The 13,757-nt window shown below is 33.4% G+C and overlaps 1 protein-coding gene across 1 annotated transcript; it reads left to right on the top strand.

Moving 5' to 3' along the window:
* Window positions 1-10,785: 10,785 nt before the first annotated feature.
* Window positions 10,786-13,274, top strand: LOC129304170 (UDP-glycosyltransferase 87A1-like). The gene is made up of 2 exons (XM_054943857.1): window positions 10,786-11,352; window positions 12,149-13,274. Exons 1-2 carry the CDS (start codon window positions 10,860-10,862, stop codon window positions 13,057-13,059), a joined length of 1,404 nt encoding a protein of 467 aa, XP_054799832.1. The 5' UTR covers window positions 10,786-10,859; the 3' UTR covers window positions 13,060-13,274.
* The last annotated feature ends 483 nt before the right edge of the window (window positions 13,275-13,757 follow it).

The raw sequence follows: 13,757 nt of genomic DNA, 5'->3' as shown, positions 1-13,757 counted from the left end.
GAAAAATAAAAAAAGTTAATTACTTGACACTTATTTACTAATAACCGTCAAGTATGTCTGAGTTTTATTTGACGGTTATTTAATAACAAGCATCAAGTAATGAATACTTGACGGTTATTATGAAATAACCGTCAAGTATTGCCTTTTAAATTTACGTTCCAGAACCTTTCATTTTCACATTTCTGCAACTCAAACGTTTTCGAAAATACACCCAGAGTGCTCGGAAATCATTTTCCATCACTAAAACTGCCCAAAAACACAGATTTAGACTCGATTCTTCTTGGGTTTTGCTCGTGGGTTCCATTTTTTTGGGTTTGTGGGTTGTTCGTTCATCCAAGTCTTCATTTCGGGCGTTTTGGGTTCGTTCTCCATCTTTCATATGTGAGTTTAATTTCTTCTTCATCTGTTTAATTCATTTTTAGGTTTAGTGTTTAGGGTAAATCTGACTTCAAATTCCCCTACTTACTTCTCAACAGTGCAAAACGCGAGTTGTCTTCTTTCCTCCTTTCCCTGCTCTTCTTCTTCGTCCTCGTGCTCTGCCTCTCTTAAGTAAGTTGGCCTATCCTTCTTCCTTATGATATTGTTGTCAATTGATTGTAATTAGAGAGTTGATTAGAATTAGCAATTGGAATATGAATTTTTTGTTCATTAGAACTACGATTTGTGATTGAATGTATGTAGGCTTTTGTTTTCAGTTCTTTGTTAGTTTTGAAATTAAATTTAAGATTATATGAAAATTAATTTACTGTTGGGCATTTTATGAATTTGTTAAAAATTTGCTTTCCTTGTTGTGATGATGGTGATTAATTTTGTTGTTGGATAACTTGATTAGATATGATTGAGTTATATTGAATTTATAGGACAAAATAGATTGTTGGGATAAAATTTTTATATCAATTATTGTTGGGTAACTTGATTGAGTATAATTAAGTTATATGAGAACTTGAATGATAAAACTTTTTGTTTAAGTTGATTAATTGTGTTCTTTTTATTTAAGTTAATTAATGATTGAATTAATTGTGTGCATTTTGTTTAAGTTGATTAATTGTGTTCTTTTTATTTAAGTTAATTAATGTTTGAATTAATTGTGTGCATTTTGTTTAAGTTGATTAATTGTGTTCTTTTTATTTAAGTTGATTAATGTTTGAATTAATTATGTGAATTTTGTTTAAGTTATTTAATGTTTGATTTAATTGTCTTCCTTTATAGATAAATGGCTTCTGATAGCGAGTCTGTTGATACCCCTCCATCAATTCTAGCTACAAATTTGACTGAGGTTCCGAATACACAGAAAAAGATAGAGCAGGAGTACAATAACATTCAACGAGGCCTAACGATAATGGAAGAGGTGACAAAAACAAGAGCTGCAGGAAAAAAAATTGATGTGCAATGGAACAAGAAAGGGCAAGCAATTAAATCCTCAAAATTCATAAGTTATATTGGGGTGGTGGCAAAGACTACTATGCCTATCACAGTAAAATCATGGCGCAAAGTAGATGAGGCCATGAAGGCTCTTATTTGGGATACTGTAGCAGTAAGTTACATTTTGCTAAGTATATTTTGGTATAAACTATTTTTAAAATTAATGCATCTGATATGTTGTTTATTTTATTTTGTAATCAGGATTTGATATTGATGAGAGTAGGCAAGATTTTGTCCTACAAAAGGCTGGGAGGGCACTACAGTCTTTCAGATATTTTATTACATAGAAATATTTGAAAGATCCTGATGCTGAATTTGTAGCTCGAGTTCCTCCCTTATTACAGCCTTTGGTAAAACAAGAGGATTGGGATGCTTTTGTTGCCTCACGATGTGAGAAGGAATTCAAGGTATTAATGTTTCTTAAATTTCAAGTTTGGTGTTATTTATTGATTATATGTGTATGTACTAACAAAAATTTTTGTTATTAACTCGTCAAGGAATTAAGTACACAGAATAAGGAGAGAGTAGCGAAGAACAAATATCCTTATAGAGCAGGGAGGTTGGGGTATGCAGGCATTGAGCAGAAACAATTAGAGGATGAGGGATCAGAGGTTACCATATCCCGCCATAAGCTCTGGGCATTGGCACACACTAATAAAGAAGGAATTATTGACAACCCCCGCGTGAAGGAGGTTACTGAAAAGATTGTAAGTATTATATTTATCTACTACTTAATAATTAATTATGAATATCCAAACTAAACATATTTACTCTATACAGGATTCCATCTCTCAAGAAGTCTCACAGGGCAACCTTCCTGAGGATGAGGATATCTTGGCTAGGGCGTTGGGAACTGCTGACTACCCTGGTCGTGTCAGGGGTGTTGGCTTTGGAGTCACAAAGAAGCAATATTTTGGCAAGATAAAAAAGCGAACATCAACTTCTTCGTCTGAGGTCTAAGAGCTGAGAGAAGAGCAAGCCGTTATGAAGTAGCAACTACTAGCCCAGGCAGCATTAATTGACATGTTGTTGAAAGGGCAAGTCCTTGGGAGGACTTTGGGTGAGATTAGCCCTAGTCAGAAAGATAGCTGCACAGTCCCCTTAAAAAAACTACCTGAGGTAATATGTTTTACCTTATGAATTTGTCTAATTATTTTTATTTTAGAAACTGATTGTCATTGTTTGTTTAATTAGGGCGAGAACGATTGCAATTGTTTGGCAGACACTCCTAAACATAGAGTGGTTGCAATAGGACGTGTGTACAACATTCTCGGGGACACAATCCATAATCATCCCCTCTCGCCCGACTGTGTTAGAGTTTCTCTACTTGTTGTCATCGACCCCAACTATCCATTGCCTATTCCTACTGATGAGGCACAGATGGTAGGGGAAGCAGTAGGGAGCTTCGTTGCATGGCCTAGCCACCTTGTAATAGTGGTAACACCAAAGCCGGCAAAGGACCCATTGCTTCCAAAGAAAAAAGTACGGTTTAAATAATTATTTATAATTTTATAATATAATTATAAATATCTAACTTTTTTGTTGTGCAGCTGAAAGGGAAGAGCAAGCTAAAAGGTAAGTCAGGCCATACTAAAGAGTCAGCCACAGTTTCGCAATATCCAGCAGCACCGGTGCCAACTGTAGAATACAAATACCGTGCCTCTCTTGAGACATATGCGATGGCTACGAGGATGGCTCGTCAAGTTGCGATTGGGGATATCATTAGTTTTGATGATGGGCTGTATGGAAGATCGGGCTTGTTTGGAGTTGTTCGGGATGAAATTTTGAATGAAATTCTCAAGCACGAAATAGCCAGTACTAGTCTGATGAGCTTCTACATGAGATATTTCTTCGATAATGCTCAGTTAATTACTTAAATTATATATATGTATGTGTGCGCGTGTGTGTATTAACCTGGTTTTTTTTACTTAAGCCACCTTTATACCTCATTTGTGATTCCTGGCGGCCTTGAGTCGAGATTCAAGCTGATTAATCCCCATGATGTCTCTACCTATAATGAAATTACAAAGGAAGCTCTTGAAGATCAAGCAAGGCAGCTTTCAAATCAATTTAAGGATAGGGGAGCAAGTAATGATACTTTATTTCTTGCTCCTTACTGTCAAGGGTAAGCCACTTTCTAGCTACTTTTGGTATAAGTAAATATTTTTTATATTTACTTATTTGATAACACTTGTTATTTTTTATTAGGGGGCACTGGATGCTTATTGTGATTAACCCTGTTGCTTCAAAAATTTGGTATCTTGATCCTCTTAATGGAGAACCAAGCAATAGGCCAGATATGGTAGAACTTTTTAATAAGTAAGTTAAATTTTTATTAATTGTTATTTTGATATCCATATATATTGAATTTCTAACATTTATTCTTTATTTCCTTCTTAGAGCTGTGGTCTTGTATCGAACTGCGACCAACAAGACCTTGTCCCCTAGCTTAAGGGTATTGGACTCTTGTGAGACATGGGTCACAGTTAAGGTAAACCTAATGGACTGAGTTTTTAATTAACAACCCGTGGCCTTTTAACTATTATTTTATTGATATGTAATTTTTTTTGCACAGTGTCCACTCCAGCCAGATCAGAGCAATGACTGTGGCTATTGCTTGATAAGATTCTTGAAGGACATTATCACCCATGCTCCTACCACATTACCTAACAAGGTATATATTAAATATAATGATACTTAAATTATAAATTTTAACAACTTTTGTTAGATAGCTATTAACTTGAATTTGTTGTAACTCTTTGCATACAGTACTTCGAGGATGCCTACTGTATTCAGTATGCAACTGCACATATAGAGGAAACCCTTGAAGAGGTAGCTTAGGCTGTGTTTAACATGTGGATAGCAGCAGTGGTTAGGCCTAATTAGTTTTGGTGTACACATTTATTTTTTTGGTCAATTTTATGTCTGAGGCCAATTAATTTTGAAATTTAAACTTGTAAAGTAGGTAAAGTTATAGATTTTTTTATGGCATCGGGTTTAGAGTATAGGTAGATATAAGATAAATTAAAGATATTTAGATTGTAATTTCAATATAAATAATGATTCAATTGTTTTTTATTGTTGGCTGGCTGATATATATATTTGATTGCTTTGCATTTGTAGGAGGGCTGCTTTTTAAAAAACACATCATAAATACTTGACGATTATTTAAAAAGAAACGTCAAGTATAAGTTTACTTGACGGTTACTTCAAAATAACCGTCAAGTATGTACGAATACTTGACGGTTATTATGAAATAACCGTCAAGTATTTGGCACACAGAATTTGCAAAAGCATATTTGACGCTTGTTACAAAATAACCATCAAGTAAATTGCTGCAGTATATGCAAATGTTTTAGTGATTATTTGACGGTTATTTTGAAATAACCGTCAAGTAATCTCTAAAATATTTGACGATTTTTTACCGTCAAATAAATATATGGCGCCTCATTACTTGACGGTTAAAAACCGTCAAATAATTTTTAAAATAACCGTCAAGTAAGGGGGCATTTTGTAGTAGTATTGGTGTAGTATTTAATAGCAGAGCTATGTATATTTGAGGGGGCAAATACACCCACTCACATGGAGAAAATTGCATAGATAGTATGTAAAAATTACAATTTTGCACCCGTAGTTTTAGAATTTTGAATCCTCTGGACTTAATAAAAAATATTTAGGTTCAAAAACTTCTTAAATAAATGATATTTTAACTCATACCTCATAAATTTAAACAAAAAAAATTATATTCATTTGACATGTTATTACAAAAATGGACTAAGAGTTGTTTATTTTATAATAAAATCCAAGCACAACAGATTAAAATCATTCTTTTTTCTCAACATATTTTTTTGCCCAAATAAATCCTTAGTACATTTTTTCCAAATAAAAATATGCATAACTTTACTTATGTTATTATATTTTTTTTGTCTAATGTAATTATTTTTTACAATTATTATAATATTTTTCAATTATCAATTTTTAAATTGAGCTGTCTTGCACCCCTTGACTCTAGGCTCTGGCTTCGTCATTAGCAGCATTATAATAAGTCTCACATCAGAGAGCCTCACAAGCTGAGTGAGGTTTATAAATGTAAGAAACTCTTCCTCTTAATGGGTTAATCTTTTGGATCGATGAGCTCTCTTTTAGGCTTGTGATATTGACACAAGAGTGGTTCATCATCTTCACACTAAGAAGCTTGTGTATCTCTGTTAAAGAGTCAGAAAATAGGTGTCCTTTAGAGAAACCGAGTCTCGATGATATCATGACATGCCTCCAAACCTATCTTGATTGCTATAGTGCTTCAGCTGTCACTACAGGAATATCTTCCAGGGCACGTTTCAAACCCTTAATCCATTTCCCATTAGAATTTCTAATCATACCTCCACTAGCAGCATATATCTCTCTGAGGATTGATTGAGGCATCCACATCAACGCCGCAACGCGTACCGCATTCTCTGGAGGTGAGATCCAAACATATATAGTCTGTTGCCACCGATTGCGGGAGGATAATGTGCCTGAAATTTCCATCTGCAACATGCTCATGAAGATGCTAAAGACAACTATGAATCAGTTCTGAGGGATCGAGCCTGTCATTCTCAAAGATGAATCTGCACTGCTTCTTCATATTGCGCATAATTGCATAACTCCATCCCAATATCAATATATATATATAAAATAAAATCAATGGTAAAGCTATACTATTTGTTATGAATAGCATATTACTTCTCAAATTTTGTGCGGTAACTGGCAAGACACAGAAATAGTTCTCAATATATAGTGATCAAATTAATTGTTTGGAAAAAACTTGTACACTTAAACTTATATACTTAAAATGCTTGTATCTAATTAAATCAAAACATATAGATCTTTTATAAATTATCTTTTCTATAAGAAAGTATTGTCATTAATTAAATTAATACATTAGGATCCACATGTCATGATATGATTCGATATAAATATATTAAGTATATAAAGTTAAGTACATTAGTCTTACTTTTAATGTTTTCTATCCCAATATGGCAATATCAATATCAATATATATGTGTGTGTATATGTATGTATGTATAAGTTCTTTCCCAAATATCTTCTGATGCAATAAAAACCTGTTTGATTATATCAAGGAAAATATAATTTAAGTTTCTTAACTTTTAAGTTATTAATCAGTTTACAAATTTTGAATAAAAACAATGTAGTCCTTATATATAGTTTTTTTTTTTTACTTAAAATAAGTCAATCCTTGTGTTTAAACTGGTATTAGTGAAGTTGTTCTGGAATTGTTGATTCATATGTCAACTTTGAGGAAATATAACATTTAATATTTCAATTATCTCGCAATTACGGATCTCATTCTAATTTCAAAATAGGGATCTAGTTTGATAGGCCCACTCATATTGGGCCTAAATTAAAGGAAGTAGATGGGGAATAGGCCCAAAGATGGCCTCAAATTTGTTGCACTGCACACAAAAATAAGAAAAGTCGTCCCCAATAAAAAAAAATAAAATAAAATAAAAGAAACGATGTTTTCATATATATATATATATACACACACACATATACATATACATATACATACACACACAAACAAGGGCCAGGCCGGAAAGTAAACCCAAATTACAAAACTGGGATTGGTCAATGGCAAGGAATATCATTAACAGTATCACCTCCCTTGCTTGAAAAAATTTTCGGTTCAAATTTAGCATTGACATGTTGACGTGTGTTTCCATTTTTTATGGAAAAGGGAAGGGTTATATTAGAGGTAATTTTTTTTAAAAAAAAGATGAGGCTTGAAGTCACGAGCTCTTTCTGCACAAGGACCCTCAAGGATTGATAATTCGTTTCATATAGAGAACATTGGCCTCCTTTGCTAGAGAAATTTTGATTGCAAACATCGATCCTTTTATTGGAGCAAGATAATCCTATTTAAATCACAGTTTGATACAAATGTAGGCACCTCTCATAACAATGTATTAATAAAAATTTAAATATTAATTCATCATTATTGTGATATGAACGATAAATTCTTTTTGCTAAACTCAACTATTTGCTTTTGTCGTCGGAGAGATGCAATTGAACTGTATTTCCCATTTGAAAGCCAACATACTCATAATTTCAATAAAGATCAAAGCTAGAATTAATATTGCATGAATTTTCTTTAACTTTTTTTGTGGAGGAGAACCTTAGAGGAATAGTTGACCAGTTTACGAATCAACTACTCAATATGACTAAACTATTTTTTTTTTTTGGTGAAACCACTATGGCTTTTTTTTCGGGGGTGAAAACACTATGGCTAAACTTTTATTTGCCCTAATAATAACCCAAATGTTTGAGGATACCAAACGGCGGAATAAAAAGAAAGTTATTGATGGAGACTATACGTGCTCGTGTAACCAGAAATTATGGCGAATTTACAGGGTTGAGATAGAGGAGGGAAATGGTTATGAATGAAATAAGGTGGCAGGGTTGTCACGTGTTGGTTGAGGCATGTGATCGATCACTTGGCCCATGATACGGCAATAATTGTAGATGGGGAATGGCAAATGACTCCATTCCGGGCACTGACTTTCCCTACTTATATGCCAATGTTGCAACTACCCTCCTCCATTATATTTACTAATATCTAGGCTCAATCATTCATTTCTTTTTCTTTTTCTTTTTTTTTAATTTTCTCCCCAATCATTTTCCTCATTTAATTCACAGTTTCTAGTATTAATAAAATTTCCAGTTAGTAAAATCTTGATATTTCACTTTACAAAAATATGTTTACAACCTTTGAGTAATGGGGAATAATACAAACTGACAATATGGAGTTGCTTGCTTAGGAGTATAATATGGAAATTCAGGTTAATCTACCCAATTAAACTAGTAAATCCAGTGACAAAGCCACATGTAGGTAAGGTGGGCATATGGGAAAAATAAGATGCACGGAGTATAAGTTTTTATATTTTACGATTTGCACCCTCCCTTTCTTATATATTGCACCTCTTTATTTTAATATTGTAAATTTTAAACCCATTTTAATATTTCTTTTTAGCTTAGATCTAAAATTTACTTTTTTTAACTTAAAGTCTGTGAATATTAGCTCACAATTTCATTATATCTAAACAACAATATTATTTATTAATGTTTTTAAAAAATAGAAAAAGAAAAGCTAATTTGGCTAAACTAAACCCATATTTTCCTCTTCTTGAATACTAGTAAGGGACTAATAAGACAAAAAAATAATGAAGAATGAAAATTCAAGACTCGAGTAAATTTATTGAATATATTTCATTGACTCGTTGCACTTATAAGTTTGTAACTAAAAGTTGAATTAAGAAACAAAAAGAAAGAAAGAAGAGAAATAGTGAATTTGAAAGAGAAAAAAGAAAGTTTTCTTATGTTAAGGATTGCTCTGCCACTAGATAAATTGTTAAATCAATGTCTTAACTAGTTTAACAAAATATTTTTTTATAATAGGTTTGATTGCAGTTTAACCAAAATTTGACCATTAACTTTTAAATCAATAATACCTTAATTGGTTTTAATAATCAGTTTTGTTTTCAATAATTAGAGAAGATATATTCAACTTTGGTAATGAAATTTTTTCCACTTGGTTCCCTCCAAGCCGTAACTTCTCAAAAAGTAAAACCTCACATTTTTCTCAAAACTAACTAAAGAAGCAGTATAAAACAGAACACATGGAAGTTCAACTTCTCTAATATTTATTATATATTTTTATAAACTTATCCTTAAAAAATATAAAATAAAATTTAATTAAAAGTATATTTTTTTGTTTATAGCATATAAAAAGTCTACTCCCTATAGGGTGGAAGAGAGTTGGATTGGTTCAAATACAAGACATTATTATAAATGTTTGATGTATTAATATATTTTACAAATGCCCTATACTATTCATAGAGTTAAGTTCTCATTAAGAACGAGAGGGAGAGAAATAATATATTTGAGTAATTAATTAGGGTCATTGTGAAAATGAAATTTTAATTTGAGATAAATTGAATGAATTTAACAAATATTAAAATCTTAGTAAGGTAGTTGTTGTTTACCATTATAACTATTGAAGACCACAAGGTGTATATTTATTTAAAATGTAATTAGACTTTCCAAAAATACTTTGTTTGAGTTATATTATAAGACACATCTAACTACTTAATCAAACTTAAGAAGTGACTAAAACATCAACTTTGTTTAATTATTTTCAATGTTATATGTATTTATTAGAAAAATTCAAAATTTATATTACATTATCTTTCTTTTTTAATAAATTTAAATAAGGATAATATTGAAAAAATATAAATAATATTATATTAAGTAACTTATTATAAAAATTATCCATCTCTTCTGGTAGATGTCTTTAATATGAAAATTTGGGTCAATTTACCTAGATAATGAACTGCAAATCCTTATTTTGATTGGTTTCATAAAAAGACGTGTTTGATATAGTTTGATTATAATTTTAAACATTAACTTTTGAATCAGTATTTTGACTAATTTAATAACTAGTTCAATTTTTCTGTACCTAATAAAAGTTAGAGAGAGTAACTATTTAAACAAGCAATTATTTATCCACTTTTTTGTCAAGAAAGATGTAATACTTCGAAGAAAATTTAGTTAATTAGCAATCAATTTCTGAGATTTATTTATTGTTTCGTTCTAAAAGATTTATTTATTGTTTGAGTTTCTATTATTTTCTTAAAAGTGAAGGGCCCGCTATTGGTGACATGCTTCAATCAGAGTGTAGCGTGATGCAGCCATACAGGAGCATAATGAAGTAAGTTCAGAGTATATTTGTTTGTTTTCTGGGTCCATGTCTGAACAATCGAGCAGCTAAATATATTTTCATTTTTAATTTTTTAAAAAATAAAAAGCACAAAATATTTATTAATAAAATAAAAAGTAAAAAAATTATTTGTATGCATGATACGAAATCTTGAAAGTCTCATGAAAATTATTTCAGAATTAAATTTCATGGTTATAAATAAAATTTATTTCGAAATTATTTATATGCATAATATAATACAAGCGAAAACTAACAATTTCTATTTCACCTATTAAACATTAAACAGTAGTAGAAATTTAATTTTAATAAATAATTTTTTTATATAATTGAAAAGATATATTTTTTTGAGATGTACAGATAATATAGTACTATACTTTTCCAGGCTGTCAAATTTAATTATTTTCGGATAACAGATAGAGAACATTACATGACAAGCATCTGAAATTCTGAATTTTGGTTTGGCGTTACCAGTTGCCACTATCCCTCTTGCCAATCAACTTGGAACTGCATGATTGCATTGGCGCAGTAGCTCGCACCTTATAAATACCCTTTCACGGCCTTCATTTCCTTCCAGAGTCGAGCTCGAGCCTTCAGTACAATCAAAGGCGGCAGACTATCCCTTCCATTGAAAGTTAATTGTTCACCAAAACTTCGAACAACTATGGGCACCATGCAGGTGGATATCTCTCCCGCGTGCCACGTGGTGGCCATGCCTTACCCAGGCAGAGGCCACGTCAACCCCATGATGAACCTCTGCTCCATGCTGGCTTCTCGGAAGCCAGACATCATCGTCTCCTTCGTCGTCACCGAGGAATGGCTCGGCTTCATCAGGTCGGAGAGAAAACCCGACAACGTCCGGTTCGCTACCATACCCAACGTTATTCCGTCCGAGTTGGATCGGGCCAAGGACTTTCCGGGTTTCATGAACGCCGTCTCCACCAAGATGGAGGCTCCGTTCGAGGAGCTTCTGGATCGGCTTGACCCGCCCGTCACTGCCATAATCGCCGACACGAAGCTTGTTTGGTCTATCGGCCTTGCCAACCGCAAGAACATACCCGTCGCTTCTCTTTGGCCTATGTCTGCTACTATTTACTCGCTGCTCTACCACTTTGATATGCTCAAAGACAAGGGCCATTTTCCCATTGACATCTCAGGTTTGTTATTATTTAGGATTTAAATTCACTAGAATTGAGATTGCTAAATTTATGTAAGGTTCTATTTTTGAAAAAATTATGTTATTATTTTACATAAAAATATTTCTGTCTTTCTTAAAAAAGTAAATTTTACAGAAATTTATTGGTCAGTAATCGCATTATTTACTATACTCAATATTTGACCAGTTAATGGAATTTTAAGTTATATGTTTACACAGGGCATCTTCTGGGCTCATTTTTTTTTTATCTTTAATGTAAGGCATATGATGTGATATTAATTTATTTTTTTAATATTATCTATTTAAACTCATTAACTATAAGAGAGAATATAATATAAATTCAAAAAATTTTTATTTAAACAAAGGTAAAATTAAAACTTTATTTTATTTTCAAACAAAGTTGCTCTTTGATTTTGTTGAGGTAATTGAATGTGCCTTATAACAAAGATTGGAGGAAATAATTAATAAATGAAGTCATTTTTTAATTTTTTTAATTTTTATATTATAAGGTTTGAATTCCAAGCATTTGCACGCACTACTTCACTTCAACTAATTATTATTATTATAAACCATATCTGAATATATATTTGGAAGCGAGAAAACTAAAATCTGTTAAGAGAAACTATAGTAGCTTTGTGGTCGTACGTCCTCAAGGATTCAAGTCATATGCTACGAACTCAAAATTTAACATTACTTGATTTGTTCTGTAACGTTTCTAATCTTTTCTTCTTCTTCTTCTTTCTTGTTTTTTTTTTTTTTTTTGTGATAATGAGATTATGGTGTTAATTATGTATCAGAAATGGGAGATGAAATTGTAGACTATATTCCTGGAATGGCCCCAACACAAATCAGAGACCTCCCAACTGTGTTTCACGGTCAAGATCTAAAACTCCTCCAACGTGCCCTGGACACCGTCCGATTGGTCTCCACCTCACAGTGCCTCATGTTCACCACCGCCTACGAGCTCGAACCCGAAGCAGTCAACGCTTTACGATCCAAATACAACATCCCCGTCCTCCCCGTAGGCCCTAGCGTCCCTTTCTTCAAGCTCACCGACCCCGCCACCGACCCCGCCACCGCCACCGCCGCTGCAGCCACCAACGACTACTTCAAGTGGCTTGATTGCCAACCTGACGCCTCCGTCCTCTACGTCTCTCAGGGAAGCTTCCTCTCCACCTCAAACACCCAAATGGACGAGATCGTGGCCGGGATTAAGAGCAGTGGAGTCACGTACCTCTGGGTGGCGCGTGGAAACACGAGCAGTCTCAAGGACAGGGTCGGGGAAAAAGGCATGGTGGTGCCGTGGGTTGATCAACTGAAGGTATTGTGCCACCCGGCGGTCGGAGGGTTCTGGTCACACTGTGGATGGAACTCGTCGCTGGAGGCGGCGTTCTCCGGCGTTCCGGTCCTGACGTTTCCGATATTCTGGGACCAGGTGCCGAACAGTAAGAGGATAGTGGAGGAGTGGAAGAGTGGGTGGAGGGTGAGGAAGAAGATAGGGTTAGAGAGACTTGTAAGCAGAGAGGAGATAAGTGAGCTTGTGAGGAAATTCATGGATGGCGAGGAAGATGAGATTAAGGAGATGAGGAAGAAGGCTAAAGGGCTTCGCGAGGCTTGTTTGAAGGCTGTGGCTCCTGGTGGTTCTACTCAAGTCAATCTTGATGCTTTCATTGAACACGTTTGTAAGCTCCAAGTCAACCGCAAGTAAATTATTAGCAGATCATCAGATTGAGTGGAATTGATTTTCTTGTTGAAGGAGAAAATGATGTTGAGAAATAAATGGATTTTTAATAAGGAGTAGCTTCTTGCTATCTGGATTCTCAGTCTCAGTAGTATTTGTACGATTTGATGGTTTCTATGTTAAGTTGAGTTCCAGAATTAAATATCAAAAAATTAAATATTTATCATTTATTCCCTAAGACATTTTGGGTATTTCACAATGCAATTGATAATATTTTTTTTCTTCTTCCCTATTTCATTGTTGCTGTTCTCGTTGAGGGAGCTTGGATTTTCCTTTAGCTCTTCCTCTTCTTCGCTACTACGGTTTGCGAGGTGAGTGAGAGTGGAATTGGAGTAGGAAGCTCATGGTAGGTAAAATTTATTATAATTGCTTTCGTGGCTGCAGAAAAAATGAATTTATATTTTATTCCTTAGAGCTTAACTTGTTGGGGAGTTGGGTTATTTGAAAAGCATGATGAATTTAAATATTGATGTTTGGAAATTGTTGGGCTAGGGATTTGAAGGTAATTGAGAAGCTTGATGGAATTGTTTGGAAATTGATTTTTCAGGTGTGTTGGGCATTGTCAAGTCAATGGTAACCCAATATTACCTCTCATAAGTTTATGAAGAATGACCAACAAAAATAACAAAAAAAAAAAAACCTCAAGCAAAAATTAATACTAATTA

Source organism: Prosopis cineraria, unplaced genomic scaffold (assembly GCF_029017545.1).
Source record: "Prosopis cineraria cultivar Desert tree isolate PC_DT_omini unplaced genomic scaffold, ASM2901754v1 PC2, whole genome shotgun sequence".
NCBI lineage: Eukaryota > Viridiplantae > Streptophyta > Magnoliopsida > Fabales > Fabaceae > Prosopis > Prosopis cineraria.
Note: the sequence above shows the minus strand (reverse complement) of the source record. Positions and strands in the feature narration are given on the sequence as shown.